Source organism: Sturnus vulgaris, chromosome 2 (assembly GCF_052056855.1).
Source record: "Sturnus vulgaris isolate bStuVul1 chromosome 2, bStuVul1.hap1, whole genome shotgun sequence".
Taxonomy (NCBI): Eukaryota; Metazoa; Chordata; class Aves; order Passeriformes; family Sturnidae; genus Sturnus; species Sturnus vulgaris.
Genome location: NC_142244.1, coordinates 119,176,125 through 119,195,680, shown reverse-complemented (window position 1 = coordinate 119,195,680; position 19,556 = coordinate 119,176,125). Strand labels below are relative to the sequence as shown.

At 55.6% G+C, this 19,556-nt stretch overlaps 1 protein-coding gene across 1 annotated transcript in view; it reads left to right on the top strand.

Moving 5' to 3' along the window:
* Positions 1–19,556, top strand: part of DCHS1 (dachsous cadherin-related 1) — a 42,973-nt gene continuing 23,417 nt past the window's right edge. The window contains exons 1-2 of the mRNA XM_014890376.2: positions 1–207; positions 4,325–6,139. Of these exons, the coding sequence (XP_014745862.2) occupies positions 4,388–6,139 (1,752 nt within the window). The 5' untranslated portion in view covers positions 1–207; positions 4,325–4,387. The remainder of the gene's footprint in view (positions 208–4,324; positions 6,140–19,556) is intronic.

The window sequence follows — 19,556 nt, the reverse complement described above, 5'->3', positions numbered from 1 at the left end:
CAACGCCGACCCGCCGCCGAGCGCTCCGCAGGGCCACAGCCGCACCGGGGCAGCCGCGGCACCGGGGGAGCACCAGAGCGCTCGGGGCACTGGAGCGGCCGGCGGTACCGGAGCGACCGTGGCGCCGGAGCAGCGGGGAGGCTGCGGGACGTCGTGGCGGGGCCGGACCCTGCGGGATGTGAACGCCGCCGGCACGGGACGCGCAGTGTAAGTCCTAGCGCCGGGGACTGGCCCTAGCTCGCTCCCCGCCCGTTGCCCCGCACGGTGGCATCGTCGCGCGGTGGGACCGGACCGGGACCGGGACCAGGCGCTTTGTTCTGCCTCCGCCGCGGAGACAATGGAGCTGGGGGGGGGGGGGGGGGGGGAGCGCGGGGGGGGGGGGGGACGGGGGGACGCGCCCGAGGCGGCGCAACACCACGGAGCCTCGTCCGGACGGGGCTCGCTGGCGGCCCCGCCGCTGGCAGCCGCCGCGCGGGACGGGACGGGACGGGACGGGACGGGACGGGACGGGACGGGACCGGGCGCTCCCGGTGCCACTGTAGGGCAGACCCGGCGAGGGGAGGGCGCTCGGCGGAACCGTGGAGGCGCCGGGCGGGGGCTGCGAGCCCGGGCGGAGCGGGGAGCGGGGCTGGCAGAACGCCGGCACCGAGGCCGCCCGGTGCGGGACGTCCGGGAGAGCCAGGGACGGGGACAGGGAGGGGCGGCTGTGGAGCTCCAGGAGAGAGCAAGCCCCGACAGCCGGCGGCTCCAGCGTACGGGGAGCAGGCGAGGCCCCGCAGCGCGTTGGTGATGGGCACAATCTGGCAGGGGCCGATGAAGAGCGGGGATGTCCCGAGACCGGGACTGTGGGAATTGGCTCCGGCGCGGAAATATTTCGTGAGACTTTCCTTTGTGGGGGATGCATTCTGAGAGACAGAAGAGCCCGCGGGGAGCCCCACAGTGGCACAAAAATGGGATTCACAAGGATGCAGTAGGGGCTTAACTGCATCCGCAGGAAAGGACTGGCACCGGCACCCTGCCTGCTCGGGACCCGTATCCGAGGGTCATGAGGCTATGTGGCCGGGCTGGGAGCGGGCAGAAGGGTGCCGGTCCTGAAAGCCCAGGTGGGAGATGGTAGGAGAGCCAGGAGGCACGGAGATGGCTGTAGGTAGTGGTAGGCTGAGTAGAGGCTGAAAGCGAGTAGTTAGCCCAAGGCTGCAGTGCAGGCATGTCGGGGCTGTGCATGGTTCCGAGGGCAGATCATCTGAAACTAGAGAGAATCTGTGTGAACATACAGGAGGAAAACATATTCCAGGTCAGTGACCAGTGCTCAGCAAAGATTAAACGGTCTTCCTCTTCTGGACTGGAGTCTGAAAAACATTGTTACACGAGTCATGGCCTCTCATGTCAGACCTAGGGTATGGCATCAGCAGCATCTGCAGCTTTCATGGAGCCTTTGCACAGCAAGCGCTCTGACATCTGTTTGTGGCATGCACAGTGGGTGCCGTCTTTCCAGATCTTCTGCTGGGGCTGCTGTGAGCCCACTTCCCTTTTCTCGTGGCTGACACAAAGGCACAAGCTGCCACTGGCAAGGGTGCACACAGTGGTCCCAATGTAATTCCATATCTTTTTTCTTCCAAAATGTCACACATCTGCTAAGTGTAGGCTAGGCTCCCCTGGCGCTCCAGCCTGTCAGCCCTAGGCTTAGATGGATGTTGCCGCTTGCACCATTTTAGCTGTCCTTCCTGTCAATCTCCTCACCGTGGCTCTGAACCTCAAAGACCTATGTGAAGAGATTCTCATCCCGGCAGTTTTCTTCATACACTCCTGCTGCCGTTCTTCACAAGGGATCTGGGTGCCCGGTGGTGGGAGGGACAAAAAGGGAGCGGGGCAGTGTGGCTCACGTTACACGGACCGGCCAAGCCAGCCTCTGCACTGAGCTCTCTGCTAACTGAAAGCAGCTGTTCAGATTTTGTGACTCTGCATCCACTGAGGTCACTGCTGTTTCCCTCTGACCCAAGCCTGCAGACCTCATTGTAGCAGGGATCTGCTGGTACCAAGGATGCCTTCTGCCCACCTCTGACTGGTGCAGTCTAGTGACTGTTCAGTTGCACCTTTTGCTGAAAGATAGGCTTGCCGTGAAACTACTCAATTGCATCTGGGGAGGAACTGAAGAAGCTTGCACAGGCTTTCATCACCATTTTCCAGCCCAGGGATGCTAATTTTTGTTCCCTGGTTGTGCTAGTGCTCTCAGCTGCTCTTCACACTCCCTGGATTCGCTTTTCAAGTTTCTCTCCTCCTCTCCAGCAGCCCACAAAGTCTCACTGGCTTCTCAAGAGCAACATTACTAATCGAACCAGGTGGGCTTTTCTCCATGTCTATGCCCTGATTTCTTCCAGACACTACCCAAGAACTGTTAGCTCCATCCCGTCCTTAGTCACTGAGGTTGCCCCAGGGAATATTGGTCCTCTACCTGCTTTTCTTCACTTTTTTTTTTTTTTCCTCTGTCTAAGCTCCTACCAAGCCTTTAAGCTCCTCTGCCGTGGCCCTTCCCATGACCTGAGCATCTGGAGCACCATTGAAATGGTGCAGTATCATCACAGAAGATACCTCAGCCTCAGACCCCATTCTCCCAGTACTGCATGTTTGGGGTAGGCAGTTACCCCTCCATCTGGGGAATTAGAACTAGATCCAACAGTGAGGCAGACCTGTCTAGGACCACTGAATTAGTGCAGATTCCCAAAATGCAGCCCACAAAATTATCTTCTTTTGACTTCGGGTCCTAGGACATTGTGAGGGTGCAAGAAGAGCACGTGGATTTACCTTAGAGTGTGTGGACAGGCCTCAGAGTGGATTCCCACTGAAGCAGACATTTCTTTATGAGTAGAAAATACTTTTAAATTATTTTGTTTCTGTCACTAACCCAGGATTTCCACAGGAAAAAAAATCTAGACAGCTAATCGAAGGTGGGAAAGGAGGCCCAAGAATAGCATCATATGTTCCCTGGAAAGGGTTAACACCACCATCGGGTTCTTTGGTCAAGGGCTGATATTCTTAGTCCCCAAACTGGGCATTGCCAGCCACCTCCATCCCCCAAGACAGGGAGGTTTTTGCTCCTGCATCTGACATGAGCGGCTCCTGAGTGTGGTTATGGGACCAGCAGCAAATGCTTTCAAGAGAGTCCAAGTGTGAGCTCATGCTGCCGCCATCCCTGCAGACCACGAAGCCTCGTTCGCTGGGGCTGAGCGAGCGTTGGGGTTGGTGTTCTTCAGCAGCTCCTCGGGCGCTGGGTTATTCTGGCTGTTATCAGGAGGGGTGGGCAATGCAGGGGGCTGGCAGCCTGTGGGTACGGGGAGTGTGTCCAGAATGCCTGCCGTGTCCGGCTGCAGTGCTGCAGGAGCTGTGGCTGGCTGTGCGTCCCTCCCCCACTGCTGCAATGAAATGCAGTTACGGGGGAAAGGGAGGGAAGGAGACGGAGCCAGCAAGGAGCAGCGAGAAGGAGACAAAGGAGGGGAGTGAGCAGCGGAGGGTGTGGGACGGAGCAGCTGGCAGCTTAGAGGGAATCGCTGCGTTCCTGCTGCACTGCCACCGCCCTCCATGGTACCAGCTTGGGGCACCCACAGATCTCTGTGCCAGCCCAAACAATGAGCATGGTCTGATTTTATCCCGGGCATTCCCAGCTGTGGGCACATCCTTTGCAATACATCCTTTTTGATTTATTGTTCACTGGATGGAAGCCCACTCCAGTTCTGTTCTCCTTCCTAGGGACACCAGATTTGCACTTCATGGGTTTTTGGCACCTATGTCCCTGAGGTCCTGAAGGGCACAGTGCTGGGGAGAGAGGGGGGTAGGGGGCTAGGGTCTCAACCAGTGACTCCCGAGCTATCTTGTAATTTAAGAGCAGCTTTTTTCAGGGTGGAGAGATGCAAGGCTGCTGTTTGCCCAAAAAACTGTGTCCTCTTGCAGGCGGGCTCTGAACCTCACAGGAAGCATTCAGCTGTTAAAGACACGGGGGCATGCTGCTCTGGGGCAGCTGATGCCAGTGCTGCCAGGCAGGCAGTGGTTGGAAAGAGCACTTGAGGATGTAGGAAGCGCCTATGTGACCCTAGGGCCCTAGCTGCTCACCTCGGTGCACTGTCAGGTGTGACCTGCTGGGCTGACTCCAGGTGCTGTCCCAAGCCTTTGTTCTGGGCAGTTTCTGACGTATTGTCACATTTGCTCCTTGTGAGGGACAGGCAATACATAGTGATCGGGCAGCAGGTACCTAGCAGGCCTTCCCTCTGCAGCCTGTTTTCTATCCTTCCTTTTCTCCCTCTTTACTAGTATCTTCTGGTCTGCATTCCAGGCAGGATTAAAGCAAACTCTGCAAAGGAGATCAAGCCACCCTCTGCTCTGCTGTTTGCCAGCCATGGAGCAAATGAAGAGGTCAACAATGCTTCTGCTGGAGCTGCTTATTCTTGGGGGCCTGCGAGCAGGGATGGGCTCTGCTGTCCTGGGCACCCTGGATCTACAAATAGATGAGGAGCAGCCGGCTGGCACCATCATTGGGGACATCAGTGCTGGCCTACCCCCTGAAACTAGTGCCTACATGTATTTCATCTCAGCACAGGAGGGCAGCGGCGTCTCCACTGACTTGGGGATAGATGAGAATACTGGGATCATCAAAACAGCTCGTGTCCTGGACCGGGAGACACGGGACCACTACAGCTTCATTGCTGTCACCCCAGAGGGCATCACGGTAGAAGTGAACATCCAAGTGAATGACATCAATGACCATGCCCCAGCGTTTCCCAAACAGCACAGCACCTTTCAGATCCCAGAGCACACACCCATTGGCAGCAGGTTTCCCTTGGACCCAGCCTTTGATGCTGACAGTGGCCTCCTGAACACACAAGGCTATATGATTAAAGGAGGGAATGTGGGGCAGGCCTTCCGCCTGGAAACGCGCCGAGGACCCAATGGGGTCCTGTATTTGGACCTGGTGGTCAGCAACATTCTGGATCGGGAGAACCGTTCATCATACTCACTGCTGTTGGAAGCCTACGATGGTGGTTCTCCTCCCCGGAGCACCCAGATGACACTGGATGTGTCCATTCAGGACATCAACGACAATGCCCCCAGCTTCAACCAGAGCCGCTATCATACACTTATTTCAGAGAACCTGAAACCTGGCAGCAGCATCCTGCAGGTCTTTGCCTCTGACGCGGATGAAGGTGACAATGGGGATGTGATTTATGAAATCAACCGACGGCAGAGCGATCCTGACCAGTACTTCACCATCGATGCCCGGACTGGAGTCATCAAGCTCAACAAGGGTCTGGACTATGAAGTGAGGAAGGTGCACGAGCTGGTGGTGCAGGCAAGGGATAAGGCTGTCCATCCTGAGGTCACTACAGCCTTTGTCACTATCCATGTGCGTGACTACAATGACAACCAGCCCACCATGACTATCATCTTTCTGAGTGAGGATGGCTCCCCACAGATCTCTGAGGGAGCCCAGCCCGGACAGTATGTGGCACGTATTTCTGTGTCCGATCCAGACTATGGAGAGTACTCCAATGTCAATGTCACACTGGAGGGAGGAGATGGCAAGTTTGCCCTCACTACCAAGGACAACATTATCTATCTCATCTGTGTGGACCAACTTCTGGATCGGGAAGAAAGAGACTCCTATGATCTGCGGGTGACAGCTACTGACTCAGGAACACCCCCGCTCCGGGCAGAATCAGCCTTTGTGCTGCAGGTGATGGATGTTAATGACAACCCCCCTCTCTTTGACCAGCAGGAGTACAAGCAAAGCATCCCTGAGGTGGTGTACCCAGGCAGCTTTGTCCTGCAGGTGACAGCTCGTGACAAGGACCAGGGTCCCAATGGGGAGGTGCGGTACAGCATTCTGCATGGCCGTGACACCCACTCCAACTGGTTTACCATTGACCCTGCCACTGGCATCATCACCACTGCTGCCCCACTGGATTATGAGAAGGACCCTCAGCCTCAGCTCACTGTGCTGGCCACAGACCGGGGAACCCCTGCCCTCTCTTCTTCAGCTGTGGTGCACGTGGCCTTGCAGGATGTCAATGACAATGAGCCAGTGTTCAGGAGTAACTTCTACAATGTGTCCCTGAAGGAGAACACCCCTGTTGGGACCTGCTTCTTGCAGGTAGGTACAGGTATTGAAGCTTGAGCTTGGCAGGGGCACAGCCAGGGCTGTGAGCAGCTTGGGGTGGGAGACCTGCCACTGCAGGGTGTTTGGTGCAGGTGTCATGCAGGCATTGATGGGCAGCATTTGCAGCAGGAATGTCAGAGTGGAGATCCCCACGCTTGGTGTCGGTCCGGAACGGGGCCAAGTCATGCACATCCTTTCTGTGTGCAAGTAGTGGGCAATGTCACTGACCTTGGGCACACTGCAAGGCTGCCCATCGTGCAGAGCGTGGTGTGGGCCTCTCTTGAGGTGGGTCCTGCTGTTCCAGGCCTTGCTTGCATCTGTGTGAGCTACCTTGCAGCCAGAACACTCAAAACGGGGCTAAGGAACATGATACTGTCTCTGGGAAACTGCCTGTAGCCTTTGAACTTGAAGGCTTTGAACTTTCCTCTCCGGCTGTGAGGTCGTTAGCCCAAGCTGATCAGTGTTGGTAAGGCTGGTTGTGAGCATTAGCATAAATTATGCTAATGAGCTAATGACCTGAGACATGTGCTACTGCCCCAGCCTTTATATGGCAAGAGGTTGCGGCTGGAGCTGGAGAGCTGCTGGGCCTCCAAAAGCTCTGTGACCCCATGATGAGCTAGTGATGCCATTTGGATTCCATGTGTTCTGTGTTCCCTGTGTTTGGTGTTTCTGTTGCAGCTCAGGCCCTGGAGCCCTGGTACCTGGGGACAGGTGATGCCACCTGCCTGAGTTGGGATGAGAGCAGGTGTGGGGGTGCAGTGAGGCACTGCCAACCATGGCAGCATCCAGGCTGTCCATTGGGACAAGCACCAATGGCACTGGGGGCACTTCTTTGCTGGAGGTGTGGGGTACAGGGATGTGGGGCTGGGACCATGAGAAGCTCTGGCGCCAGGTTGGTGAGAGGTGCCCAAGGGGATGGGAGGAACAGGAATTCTGGGGTCCATAAGACAAGGCTGGAGGAGGTCCTGTGATTTGGCCTGTAAAAAGGATCTCTAGGTCACCCTGGATGAAAATTTGGAAGCTGGCAGGATGGGTCTTGGGGGATGTGTGTGTGTGCGTGTGCGTGTGCGTGTGTGTGTGTGTGTGCATGCAGGTGACTGACGGTGTGGGAGTGCTGGAGTGGGGCTTGTTGGGGAGTGAGTGCAGGGGATGGGGTAGGAGAGTGGCAGGAAGGAGGAACTGGGTGGGAGCAAGGTCCAGGTGTGGAACAGAGAAGGCACGTGGAGCAGGGGCAAGTGTAGGATGGCATAGATCAGGGGGCTTGGGGATGGGTCAAGGTAGGATTAGGGGGAAGTCTAGGCAGAAGAAGTGAGTGGGAGATGAGGAGGAAGATACGTCTTCCTCAGGGAAGGCCAGGGGACATTCGGGTTTGGTGTATGCAGGGCAGTGCTACACACTGTTCCGGTCTGGGGTGAGTGGGGATGGGGCAGGGCTGGGGACAGAGATGAGGAAGGGGTCGGGGTGGGTTCAGGGCCAGGGTCGGAGCAGAGATGCTGCGTGTCCTTGTGTGAGCATAGCAGCCCCAAGCATGTGCAGGGGCGTCTGGGCTGCACAGCCCCCGAAGGGAGGCCCCCCTCTTTCCTTGTCCGTGCCTTCCTGCTCAGTGCTGCTCGCCGTGTGGGAAGGCGTTCTGGAAATGCAATCGGAGATGGCGGCTGGGCTCCTGACTGCGAGTGTGGGGCCAGGCTGGAGGGAGAGCGCACCCTGCAGAGGAGCTGGGCCTGCGGGGCTGTGGGGCACACCCACAACAGTGTCCCGGGTCTGGCTCTGCGCTGGGCAGCGACTGCGCTGGCCTGGCAGCTGGTAGTGACCAAGGCTTGGCTGCATTTCGATGGTCTTGGCTTAGTCCTGGTGTTTCGTTTGGAAACAGCGGCTGGGCTGAGCGCAGGTAACTCCCGCGCGGCCTCGGCACAAAGCAAACAGCTCACACATCTGCTGCTGCTTCCTCTGAGCCAGGAAATGTGAGAGGATGGGAAAGGAGGCTGGCCAGTTCAATGGCTTGATCGAGGATGCAGCAGGAGCCAGCCAAGTCTGGGAGCTGGGCAGAGCCAGGTCAGGGAGCCCTGGGCTTGGAGCACAGCTGCCTGGCATGACCACCCCTGTTGCCTCAAGCAGGAAGGCTTCAGAGGTGCAGCCAGGGCTCACGGTGGCCAGTGCCTAGCACTGTTCCCCACAAAGTTGCCCATGCCAGGTGTGCTGCCCCCACAGCCCTTTTGTGCTATTGCTCCTGCTTGACTCCATCTCTCTGTGGCTTCCAGGCATTGGAGCTCACCCTGACTCCGGTAAAGTATCAGTCAAGTATCAGTAAAGAATCTCTGTCAAGGTCTGGGTTTTGTCCAGATGCACACAATGGTCATGAGTGCTCAGGTCACAGGCAAGCCCTGCCAGATGAAGTACAGGACACAGAACAGTCACCCAGGTCAGCACAAAACTTAGTGGGTTTACTTCTCTGTTGGTGGTCTGCCACATTTTTAAGCAGAAAACCCTGGGAGTACCAGGACTGTTTTTAGACAGCGATGTCTGCTCTCCATAGACAGGACAGAAAGGTGGGGAAGGAAGGAGTCCCTGTGAGTGAGCAGGAGAGACCTAAGAATCGCTACAGACCATCTGTTCCCTTGCAGACTCCATTCTGTCTGCTGGGTCAGTCTTTGTGTCTGGGTATGAACAGGGATGAGCAGAGCAGGTTGATGGCCTGAGCTTCTGAGAAAGAAAAAGGAACTCATAACATCTTCTCTGTTTATTAATTGTGTTTACACAGTAGCAGACTGAGCATGAAACAAAGGAAATAGCAAACTCGCTGTTCAAATCTGAGATGAGAAAGAAACACGGGTGGAGACAGAGCCCAGGGTAGCAGTGAACTTGAGACCAGCAGAAAATGGAGCAGAAGACAGTCACCAGCTGGCTGCCTTGCTCCTCTCCGCCGCCATGAGCTGATGATGCAGAAGCTTTAGGGCACCGGACCACGTTCCAATGCTGTGGTCCGTGATGCGAAGCACTGCTCTGGTATAAATTCATCCTGCTGGTTTAAATTTGTTTTAAATATTTCACTGTGTACCAGCACACTGCATGCATGGTCAGATAGTGTTTTTCTGTGACTTTCTGACTTTTCATGCTAAATCAAGTATTGTCTGTGCTCTGGCAGAGAGAGCTGTGAACTCTGTGTGGTGAGCATGGGCTGATTGGACAGCAACCTGGATGACATGTAATGGTGGATTATTGATTCTTGCATATATCCAGGGAACCAGGGTTTTACATACTCCCTTTGCACCCATACACATAAATGTTGAGGAACATCAGAAATTAAAAGCTGAGCAGCAATGCATCTAATGTAGAGTCTCTGCAGTTTTGGGGACAAGTCTGTTGAGTTTTTGGTTCTGATTTGCAATTCCATGGGGTATTCATGGGCTGTGCTGCACGCATAGCACTGGGACAACCCCATGGGCTGTGCCCCAGGGAAGAAGATTTGAATGAAGAGCTGTAGGCTACACCAGGCCACATACACTATATTACCAAAATAGAGTCTGGAGGGCTAATCCCGATGCCTTGGTTGTGCTGCCAAAGGGGCAGCTGTGCAGGGACATGGAGCGTAGCCATGCGTGAACACTGGAGCAGCACAAGGACTAATGCTCACCAACTGCAGTCAAGGAAAGTGGCAAGAGGAAGGGGGACATTGCTGCCTACATTTGTGTTCTTAGGGCAAAGGATTTAGCATCAACCTATTTTCAGACCTTTGCACAACACAGAACAGGCCTCCTCCTCCTTAGGAACAAGAAGGCAAGCTTTCCAAAGCGAGATGGGGAGACGCCTGGGAGCGTGCTGGGGAGCAGAACAAGGGGAGGGAGAGCATCACGGTCCTGAGGTGCAGGCTGCTGTGTAGGAGGATCTGGGGGTACACAGGAGTGTGGGCATGGGGGAGATGCTGGTACATGGGGAGGTTGTGGGGGGAGGTGAGTGCTGTCGTTACCACCAGAAGAGCTGCATTTGTTCCAAATTCCTGTGAAAGTTATTTCCTTGCGCTGCCAGCAGCCTCCTCCTGGGCTTGGCACAGCAGCCAGCGCCATGATTAATTCAAGTAGCATTTCCCCTGGAGCTGCAGCAGCTTTTCCACTGCAGCTGAGAGGCCCCAGCCCCTCGCGCTCCTCTCCCCCCATCCTCTGCTCCTCCTCCCAACCCCCTCGAACAGCTCCCTCCTTCTTCCATGCAATCCCCAGCCCCCTCACAGCTGCCCCTTTTCCCTTACCTCTGCTTCAGCTCTAGGCCCCTCAGAACTCCTCCCTCGGAACTCCTCTTTCCACCACTGCCCTTGCTCACACAGCTCCCTTGTCCATGTCCACCCACAGCCCCACCAAAGGGCCAGTCTTTCTGCCCCTCTCCTATGGCCCCAGCTACCAGCATGCCCTCCCCCCCTAGTTTCTGCTCCCTCTTGTTCTCCCCACACCCCTTGGTCAGTGCCAGCTGCAGATGTCCCCTCTCCCAGGACCTTTGCCACTGTGACCCAGTGCAGCTCTCTTCCACCTGCATAGCCCTCAGCCTCTCCCTTCTCCCCGTGGAATCCCAGAATGGTTTAGGTGGAAGGGACCTTAAAGATCATCCAGTTCCAACCCTCTGCCATGGGCAGGGACTTCCTACCTTCCTTCCCACCTTCCGCTAGACCAATCCAGCCTGGCCTTGGACACTTTCAAGGATGGGGCAGCCACAGCTGCTCTCTGGGCAACCTGTCCCAGGGCCTGCCCACCCTCACAGGGACAGGCTTCTTCCCAATATGCCATCTAAGCTGCTCCTCTGGCAGTGGGAAGCCATTCTCCCTTGCCCTGTCACTCCATGCCCTTATCCAAAGTCCCTCTCTAGCTCTCTTGGAGCCCTTTTAGGCACTGGAAGGAACTCTAAGGTTTCCCTGGAGCCTTTTTGAGGTTGAACACCCCCATCTCACCCAGCCTGTCTCCTGAGCAGCTCCACGTCCTCTTGATGTTGGGGGCCCCATCTCTGCCTTGATCCCTAGGCTCGCCCTGCCTGGCATGCTCAATCTTGTGCTGACCCCAGCCCAGTCTCTCCTGCACATATTGCTGATCTGTGTCCCATCTTTTTGCCTAGACGTTCTCTGAGCACTCCCTGCCTGGGCTCCACATGGCTGAAACCTAGCCCCACGCCCTGGTTTGGGCCCATTCTGGCTTCAGTGCCCCCCAGGGCCCTGCCATTTCTGCCCTGTGCTGTGGCTGCCCCATTCAATCGCCCCACCTTGAGCATTCTTCCCTGCACAGCCCAGCTTCCCAGCCCTGTTCCACTCCAGGATTCCCTGCCTCTTTCTGCTCCCCAGCTTCCAAGTCCTGTTCAGCTCCTGCACCTTCCAAGGGGCTCCCTATGCTCTTATAGCTCCTGGCTGCAAATGCCATTTCACCAGCGAGGACACCTGGGAACCCAGCTGCAGAACCTCACTTCTTATCCTTCTGTGCCTTGGTCTGTCCCTGTGCTTGGAGGCCCCTGGGCTCCCAGAAGGGTGCTGTGCACTCCCAGGCTCCCTCACCTCTTGCCCAGCCCCACCATTCACATCCTGCCTCCCTGCCAGTGTCTGTGGTTAACCCACTTCCCCTCATCCTCTGAACCAAAGGCTTTACCCCATCTCAGAGCAGTGCTGGAGGCCATCGGCAGCCCCTGCTCCCCACGCCCAGCTACATGTGTTTCTGGCAGCCTTGTGTCTGTCATAGAATCACAGAAGGCTGGGAAGGGACTTAAAGCCCATCTCATTCCATGCCCTGCTATGGGCAAAGACACCTTCCACTAGACCAGGTTGCTCCAAGCCCTATCCAACTGGCCTTGAGTGTCAGGAATGGGGCAGTCACAAGCTTCTCTGGGCAGTCTGGAGGCCTTGGCTCTGGGACCACCAGCCAGACTCCTGCCTGTGGCTGGGGCCTTGGGGATCCAGAGGTGTGAGCCAGCAGTGGCGGCAGCTGCACTGGGGCTCCCTGGACAGGGGGCTCTAGTAGCCATGGGGTCTGACCCTCGCCTTGGCCACGTGTGCTGGACTGTCACTGGGCCAAACCCTGACCCTGCTCCCTCCCCTGAGACTCGAGTGTGCTGGGGGCTGAAACAAAGCCCTGGAGCCAGGAGTGGCTCCTGAAATAGCTGCATGGCCGCTCCCTGGCCACTTTTAACTGGTCAGTGGCTGTGCCAGGGCTGGGAGGGCAGGACGCCTGGCACGCACTCAGGCGCAGGGAGCTGTGCGTGGGATCGCTGACCACACTGGCGCCAGCCTCCCCTCCTCTCCCACCAAGAGCCGTCACTCAGAGGGGCGGGAGCCCCAGAGCCAGATGTTTGCCAAAGCCACAGCATAACATGTGCGCAGCAGAGCCCCAGCCATGGCTAGGCTCCAGATGAGTTCCCTGCCTGCTGACTGCGCTGGCTGGAGCGGGGAGGATGGCTGAGGAATGGAGGCCCGAGCTGCTGAGTGCTCCATCACTTTACAGCAGTGTGGGCTAGGCGGGGTGTGCAGGTCAGCAGGAGGGCTGTGAAGGCAGGAGGTGTGTGTGAGGGGGTGATGCACTTGAGATGACTCTATGGGAAGGGGCGGCTTTGACTCCCACAGGCCATGCAGCTGAGGACCTTGGTGTGGGGCTGTACTTCATCCATCCCCATCTCTGGGAAATGTAAGAAGTTTGTTGTGCCTTGGCTCCGCTTGTCCCTCCTGTCTTGCTGGGTAACTGGGAGGAGGGTGTGAACCGGCAAGGCCTCGATACCTGTCACTGCCCTCCCAGCTCTCCATGCAGTAGGGAGAGGCACACTTGGCCTGGACCCCGCTTCCTTTTCAAAGTCTGGTGCTCTGGTTTCTTGCTGCCTAACCCTGACTCATCTTGCTGTTCTCCTTTGTTGTCCTCTGATGCTCTGTGGTGGCCACAGCACTCCCACTGCATGCTCTTTTGCCCAGCTGTGAGGCAGCCCAGCAAAGCCCTCTCACCACACCTGCAGGGAAGGAGGGGCAGGTAGCAGATGCTGCTGCCCAGTGTGGTCAAGGCTGCTGTGCAGGTACAGGGAAGCAGATCAGCTCTCTTGGAACTATTTGAGCTCAATGGTGAAAGGGGGTGTTCAGGAGGCTATTTGGCTGGAGATGACAGAATGGTTGAGTTTGGAAGGGACGTCTTGAGATAATCTGGTACAAGCCCCCCATGCATAAGCAGCACCATCCAGAGTTGGTTGCCCAGGACATCCCCACTTTCCTGGGCAACCTCATAAAGAAAAAGTGCTTCTTGATATTCTCCTGTGTTCCAGTGTGTGTGTGCCCATGCCCTCTGATCCTGACACTGGGCACAACTGGGAAGAGCCTGGATCCATCCTGTTGTTGCCCTCTTTCCTGTATGAATGTTACCCCTTCTCCAGGCTGAACCATCCCAGCTCCCTTGTCTTGTCACAGGAGAGTGGCTCCAGTCCCTTCATCATCTTTGTGGCCCTTCACTGGACTATCTCTAGTATGGCCATTTCTCACTTGTACTGGGGAGCCAGCACTCCAGCTGTGGCCTCACCACTGCTGAGGAGAGGGGCAGGATCCTCTCCTTGATCTGCTGGCCACACTCATCCTGATGCTGCCCAGGACACCATTCTCCTTCCTTGCAGCAAGGGCACAATGCTGTCTCATCTTCAGCTTGCCAGTCGTGAGGACCCAGAGCTAAGCTAAGCTCTGCTAAGCTGCTCTCCAGTGGTGCGGCCCCCAGCGTGTACTTCTGCAGGGGATTGTTTCTTCCTCGAGGCAGAACTTTGCACTGCCCCTTGTTGAACTTTAGGAGGCCTCTCATCCCTCCCTGCAGCCTCTCAAGATCACTCTAGGTGTAGCATGACCCTCAGGTAAATGAGCTGCTCCTCCCAATTTGGGATCATCAGCAAACACGCTCAGGGTACACACTGCACCATCAATCAGGTTGTTAATGAAGATGTCAAACAGGACTGGACACAGGACTGACCCCTGGGGTACACTGCTAGCTACTGGCCTCCAAGTAGGTATTGTGTCCCTGATCACCACTCTCTGGACAGGAGCCCTTCAGCTGGTTTTCAGCTGAACGAGGATCTTACGGGGGAGAGTGCCAAGGAATTTAGTGCACTTCAGGCTGACAATATCCACTCCTTTTCTGTCATCCACCAGGCTAGTCATTTATCAAGAGGTTCAAGCATGATTTGTCCTTAGAGGAAGTTGTGCTCACCACTCCTGATGATTTTCTTGTTTTTCCCATGCACTGGAATGGTTTCCAGGATTAGCTGCTCCATCAGTTTTTCCGAGGATCAAGGCGACACTGATTGTTTTGTAGTTACCTGGGTCCTCCTGCTTAGTCTTGAAGGTTGGAGAGAGATTTACCTTCCCTGTCTTCAGGCATCTCCCAAACACTATGATTGAGCAAAGATTTTTCTGAGGGGCCTAGCAGTGATGTCTTTCACCCTGGTCTCTTAGATTCCTGAAGACTCCTCTTACAAGTAGAGAGTAAGGGAAAGAGGGCATTAAGTACCACAGTCTTTTACACATCCTGTGTCACCAGGCCCCTAGTCTCCTTCAGCTGCAGTCCTACGTTTTACCCAGCCTTCCTTTTGTCACCAATGTAGTTAGAGGAGCCCTTCTTTTTGACTTGGACATCCCTTGCCAGATTCAAATCCAGTTGGGGATTGGATGCCAACAGCTGCATTCCCATGTAATTACACTGATCAGTGAGTGATTTCAGCAGAGAAGGTACCCGAGATGTGTTCCCCAAACCCTGCCATGGTAGCAGTCTCTTCTATACCTATCAACAAAGTCTTCAAAACACAGTGTCAAGGTCATCCCCTGGGTTCCTTAACATGTCCCTGGTCTCAAGGGCATTTGCCTTTTCATTTGCATCCATTATCTGACAGAAAAGATGTATTTCCTCTGTCACTTTCATCCAGATCCTTTCTCTCATTATGGCCCCCAGGCAGAGCACTGCTCGTGGACCTCTCCCCCACAGTCTGTCTTTCACCCACCCAATTGCCCAGCCCTCCAAACTGTAACATCCTGCCTTGAATATGAGGACTGTGGGAGAAGGTGTCAAAATCCTTTCTAAAGTCAAGGCAATTGCCACCCACAGCTGTCAGCCCTTTGACCCCAGATCCCATTACTCCACCACAGAAAGCAAACAAGATGGTCAATCCATGATGGCTCTTCCGTTCCTGGATCTTTCATGTGGCCTAAAACACGCTACAAGAAGACTCACTCCATGATTCTCCCAGGGCCCAAAGTGTGGCTGACAAGAACGAAGACCTTCAGATGATCCTTTTGGCCTTTTTTGAAGGTGGGATGTGATACTTGCATTCCTCCAGTTGTCAGGGATCTCCCCTGACTTGCGCCTCATGTGAAAAGCAGCCCTACAAATCCATTTCTGTCAGCATCCATTGATGCAGCCTGTTGAGCCCCATGGATTCACGTGGATCAATCTTTTTAAAGAAATAGTGACTCTATCTTCACCCCTCTCTGGTAGCTCTCTGAATCCTTTTGAACAGCCTGGAGGCCTGGGAGGCTGGTGGAGCCTGAGGTGGAGGAGACACTGAGTGTTCCAGTCCTACCTGTGCCTGCTGCTACTGAGTCACTCAGAAACGGGCCCTTCTTCAGGGCTTCACTGCCAGCACAGTGCTACAGGCTCTTCTTGGCACGCTCAGGCTTGAACTTTGACTTTGCTGACGCACTCCTGACATGCCTGGCAATGTTTATAGATTCTTACCATGTATCTGCCTCTGTGCGCATCTCAAAGAATTGTGGAATGGTTTAGGCTGGAAGGGACCTTAAGCATCATCTCTTTCCACCCCCCTGCCATGAGCAGGGACACCTTCTATTATCCCAGGCTGCTCCAAACCCTGTCCAACTTGGCCTGGGACCCTTCCAGGGATGGGGCAGCAACAACTTCTTGGGGAAACCTGTGCCAGGGCCTCACCACCCTCACAGGGAAAAATTTATTCCCAGTATCCAATCTAATCCTACTCTCTGTCAGTGAGAAGCTGCTCTTCCTTGCCCAGTCACTCCTAGCCCTTTAAAATAGCCTTTCTCCATCTTTCTTATTGGCTCCCTTCAGGTACTGAAAGGCCACAATTAGGTCACTCCAGAGCCTTCTCTTCTCCAGGCTGAACAATCCCGGTTCTCTTAGCATACACCACCTTTTGCATGGCAGCTTAGCCCTGAGGCCCCTGCTTAGCCCAGGCCATCTGCTGACGTCTCTGTGTTTTCCTTAGCACTGGGATGGGCTGTTCTGGAGTGTGCTGTCCTGAAGGCTTGCCAGCTTCCCTGAGATGCCTTGGCCTGTAATGCTGTCTCCCATGAGATCCCTTCCATGGACCAGTTCCCTGTAAGAGCTGAAGTCTGTCTTGCAGTCCAGAGTCTGTACTCTGCTTCTCTTCTTCCTCGCTCCCTTTAGGATCCTGAATCTGCTGCTTCATGGCCACTGCAGTCACAGCTACTGCCGACTGCCACATCCCCACAGTTAGTACTCCTTCCTAGGGAACAGCAGATCCAGCTGCATGCCACCCCTGCTTGGCAGGGACATTGGAATTCTTTGTGAAACCAGAGGTCTGTGATCCTGGCTTCCTCAGGTATTGCTGCCTCCTTGGCAGCTTCAGGTCAGGAATCTCCTGGCAAAGCATTGATGTCCTTCTGCTTAAAGCCTTTTAGCTGTGAGGTGTCGGTTCAGAAGTCAGAGATGAGAGAGCAGCGGGGTTGCCATTCAGGCTCAGAGCCCTGGCTCCAGCTCCCACATATTTGAGCAGCAGGACTGGCACAGCCCCAGTGGAGAGTTTCCTGGGCAGTTCCACAGGCAGCTTGACCCTGTTTCCCTCTATTTTTCAGGCAAACATCAGGAGTCTCATGAGTGAGCTGCAGTAAAACCAGCTGTGGATCCAAGATTTGGGGCGGATGCTAAATACAGAGCCTGGGGCTGCCCTGCATTAGCTTCTAGCAAAGTTCCTGGAAAAATGTTCATGCTTGGTTTAAAAATTTCCAGAAGTGGTGAACTCACCGCAGGCCTTAATGAGCCCCTTTGGTGGCTAATTGCCCTCACAGCTAAAAATGTGTCCCTGCCCCAGACTGCGTGTGCTCTGAGTCTGCAGCAGTGCATGCCTGCTGGAATGAGGGGGTTGCCATTCCTTATGGCTGGTGGACCCCTGTGATGTCTCTCAGGAGGCATCACCCAGCTGCAGTGGGGATCCTGCTGTCCCTGGGTCTTGTGTCAGGCCCTGCTGAGCATGGGCTGCTCACAGGCAGTCAGCCAGCCCCATCCCATGGGATTTACACATGGGATATCAGTGGTCTGCAGGCAGGGAGCTGGGACTGGGGTGCACCAGCCACAGCCCCCTCCGTCAGCACATAGTGACAGAGCACAGAGCAAAGTGTCCAGTGGCTCCAAACTCAGACAACACCTTTACCTGGTCCAGCAGGTGTTTGCTGTTCTGTGGCTTTTCTCTAGACACCAGTTTAGCATCACCCATCCAAGGGAGACAAGAACCAGGTACAGGGCTCCAGTTGTGGTTGCACCAGTGATGTGACCACTCTTAGACCCTGTGTAGGCTCGTATTGGGCAGAGTTTTGTGTTGGACCAGTGGCCCACAGATGGTCCCATCACAGGATGGGGTGATGAAGCACTAGGTATCATGGGATACCTTGTCCTGGCTGCACAGCCAGGGCTGGTTCTGATACCAGACTGCTGGCTCCACCAGTTATCTTGCTGGAAGATGGTTCTGGGTACCAGGAAGCCGCCAGGGAGATGGTGCTGCACTACACAATAGTGAGAGCTCATCTATTGCTTCCTGTTCCTGAAACCTGACACAGTTCTTGTTGCAGAAAGCTGGATATTCCCCTTTTGGGTATTCCTAAGGGTGGCACCCATCAGAAGATGGTTACAGTGGGGAAGTGAGGCTCTTCAGCAAGCCCCTGGCCTAAAGAGCCTGAAGCTATTATCTCACTCTGCAGCAGAGTATGTTGCTGTACAGTGATTAAAGCAGCTGATGTGCATTTTGGATAAGCTTCAGAGTGAGAAGTTAATTTTGAAGGAAAGAAAAGTCTTAGTTTACCATATAGTACCTATTCTAGTCACCATGGCAGCTGGTGAGTTTCTTATGCATTTCCATCGGCAGTGGTAGAGAAGGCTGGCAGCTGCCCCAACGAATGGCAGAGGCACAGTGGGGTGTGGGTGCAGGCTGTACCCCAGTAACAGGCAAAGTGGAGCTGGTGTACTGGTAACCCACATTAGCTCATGCTTCAGTGATGTCAGTGAAGTCAGATTTGTACTCTCTGCTGAGCAGCTCCCCAGGAACATGGGCTGGGGCAGGAGGGAGGGGTTGCTGAGCTCTAGGTGGGTCCAGTTTCCCAAAGTGCCTCCTGACCCAGTTCTGTCACAGCACCTGTGTTTCCAAGTCTTCTGCAGCTGCAGTGGGGAGGGGGGATCCTGTTCCATGGCACCATTTCTGGCAGTTGTGGCAGGTTTGGGAGCTGATCCTCTGCACAGGAGCTTAGTGCTCACTGGAGATGTAGTCTCAGTTTCTCCCTGCAGGCAGCCCCTCAGACCACAGGCAGCAGGGCTGGTGGGGGTGTCGCAGGTGCTGCCTCCCCTTCCTGGTGAGGGCAGGGTGGTCCCACCCCTGCCCAGCTGACTGTTTCCTCCAGGCCCAGCTGTTCTGTGTCCCCTCACCCTCGTTCCTCCATCCCCGCTGACCGGGCTGCAGCCCCCAGCCGGGCCCTCTCCTTGGCGCGCGCGTGGCGTTCCTGACTCCTCGTGCGGGAGCCGAGGCCCCATGGCTGCTGCGGGGAGGAGCTGTGGCTGACGAGACCTGAACTCCACTTCACCCGGGCCTGGCCCAGCTGCCTTCCCCCAGCTCTGTCCCCCAGCTCTGTTCTCCATGGAGCTCCCAGCTCGTGGAGGAGCTGTGTGCAGGGATGTGGAGTCAGGAGTTGGTTTCCGCTGACCTGAGCTCTGTAGGAGCTCATGGAGGAACTGGGGAGGGCAGGCAGGGAGCAGCATTCATCCTCCTGCTATGTCTGCCATAGTGGGTGCAGTTCTTGTGCTACAGGCAATGTGAGACTGGACTGTCACAGGGCAGTGCCACTCTCCATCCTCATGCCCAGTGTCTGGGGCTGCTAGACACAGAGCTTTGACAGCAGGACGGAGCCAGGGCCATGGTGACAGGGGGTTGACTTTCTTCCTGTCCCATCCTGAGTGTCTTTGCAGAAAAGAAGGAACAGAGGCACAGGGGCTGCTCCTGCTGCAGTGCCGCATGTCCTGCAGAAGAAGCAGTGGCTGGTCTGGGACAAGAGCCACAGTTGCTGTCACACTGCATTGTGATGGCTAGCTCTGAGGATGGTGTGGCGGCTGTGGCCATGGAGCCGAAGGCGGCACTGGAGTGTGCTGGTAGTGCTGGGCTGGATCTGGCCTGATGGTCTGTTCTG